Genomic DNA, 1,409 nt, shown 5'->3' with positions numbered 1-1,409 from the left:
CCCTCCCAAGCTGTGCCAGGGCAGGGGCAGGGTGGGTATTAGGAGGAATTCCTTTCTGGAAAGGGTTTTCAGTCTTTGGAAGGTTTGGAGCCCTATCCCCAGTGCAGCACCATTGCTGTTACAGATACCATCTGCAGGACACTAAAAGTGTTTGAACAGGAGAAACATCTCCTGCTCCTGTCCCCAAAGCTCAGTGACAACCCAAAGRACCCAAGGCAGACATTCCAGAGGAACATTCCTTGTCCCCAAGGTCAAAGAGCTGCCACCACCAGCCCCATTTTCACCCAGCTGAGCCCTGCACACCCAGGGGGCACCTCCCACCCCAAGCACCCAACCCCACTCACACCGGGGGCAGCTCTGGGGACACCAGTGAAACAAAATAAAAAAAGGGACACAAAAATCACAGCGCTCCTTTCTGCCTTGGCCCCAGCTTTGGTGGTGCCAGCTCCCCTCAGACCCAGCTCARCTGCATGAAGCACCAGGGCTGGGCTGAAGGCAGCTTGCCATGCTGTCCTTTATTACAAACTGTAAACAGAGCGTGGGGGGCTGAAATCCCCACTGGAACATGCACAGGGAATGGTTCACAGGTGGGGTCTGAATGCCAGAACACCARTTTTGGGTGGGCACAAGGAGGAGGAAGAAGAGGAGGAGGARGAGGCAGTGGAGCTCCAGAGTGCTGGTGACACAGGGGGTACCTGGCTTGTCCTGCGGTGCCCAGGCCGGAATGTGGCTCCACAGGAATTCCAGCAGTGCAGCTGAGCCTTTGGCCAGGCCAGGATCAGGTGGGAATGCAGCTCTGCAGGTATTCCAGCAGTGCAGCTGAGCCTTTGGCCAGGCCAGGATCAGGTGGGAATGCAGATCCACAGGAATTGCAGCAGTGCAGCTGAGCCTTTGGCCAGGCCAGGATCAGGTGGGAATGGCCAGGCCAGGCTGAGGTGGCAATGCCAGGCTGAGGTGGCAATGCCAGGATCAGGTGGGAATGCGGCTCCGCAGGTATTCCAGCACAGCAGCTGTGCCCTTGGCCAGACCAGGCTGAGATGGCAGTGCCAGACTAGGCTGAAGTGGCAGTGCCAGACCAGGCTGAGGTGACAATGCCAGGCTCAGGGGCAGTGCCAGGCTCAGGGGGCAATGCCAGGCTCAGGGGGCAATGCCAGGCTCAGGTGGGAATGCGGCTCCGCAGGTATTCCAGCACAGCAGCAGTGCCCTTGGCCAGGCCAGGCTGAGGTGGCAATGCCAGACTGAGGTGGGAATGGCCAGACCAGGCTGAGGTGGCAGTGCCAGGCTGAGGTGGCAGTGCCAGGCTCAGGCTCAGATGGCAGTGCCAGGCTCAGGTGGGAATGCGGCTCCGCAAGTATTCCAGCACAGCAGCCGTGCCCTTGGCCAGGCCAGGATCAGGTGGGAATGGCCAG

General features: G+C 59.4%; 1 protein-coding gene across 1 annotated transcript in view; it reads right to left on the bottom strand.

Moving 5' to 3' along the window:
* Positions 1-6: 6 nt before the first annotated feature.
* LRRC40 (leucine rich repeat containing 40) overlaps positions 7-1,409 on the bottom strand; it is a 13,296-nt gene continuing 11,893 nt past the window's right edge. The window contains exon 16 of the mRNA XM_057387010.1: positions 7-1,051. Coding sequence (XP_057242993.1) covers positions 970-1,051 — 82 coding nt within the window. The 3' untranslated portion in view covers positions 7-969. The remainder of the gene's footprint in view (positions 1,052-1,409) is intronic.

The sequence above is a fragment of the Malurus melanocephalus genome, unplaced genomic scaffold (assembly GCF_030028575.1).
Source record: "Malurus melanocephalus ecotype Western Australia unplaced genomic scaffold, MMel_1.1 scaffold_1111, whole genome shotgun sequence".
NCBI lineage: Eukaryota > Metazoa > Chordata > Aves > Passeriformes > Maluridae > Malurus > Malurus melanocephalus.
This window is presented reverse-complemented; position numbering and strand designations above follow the sequence as displayed.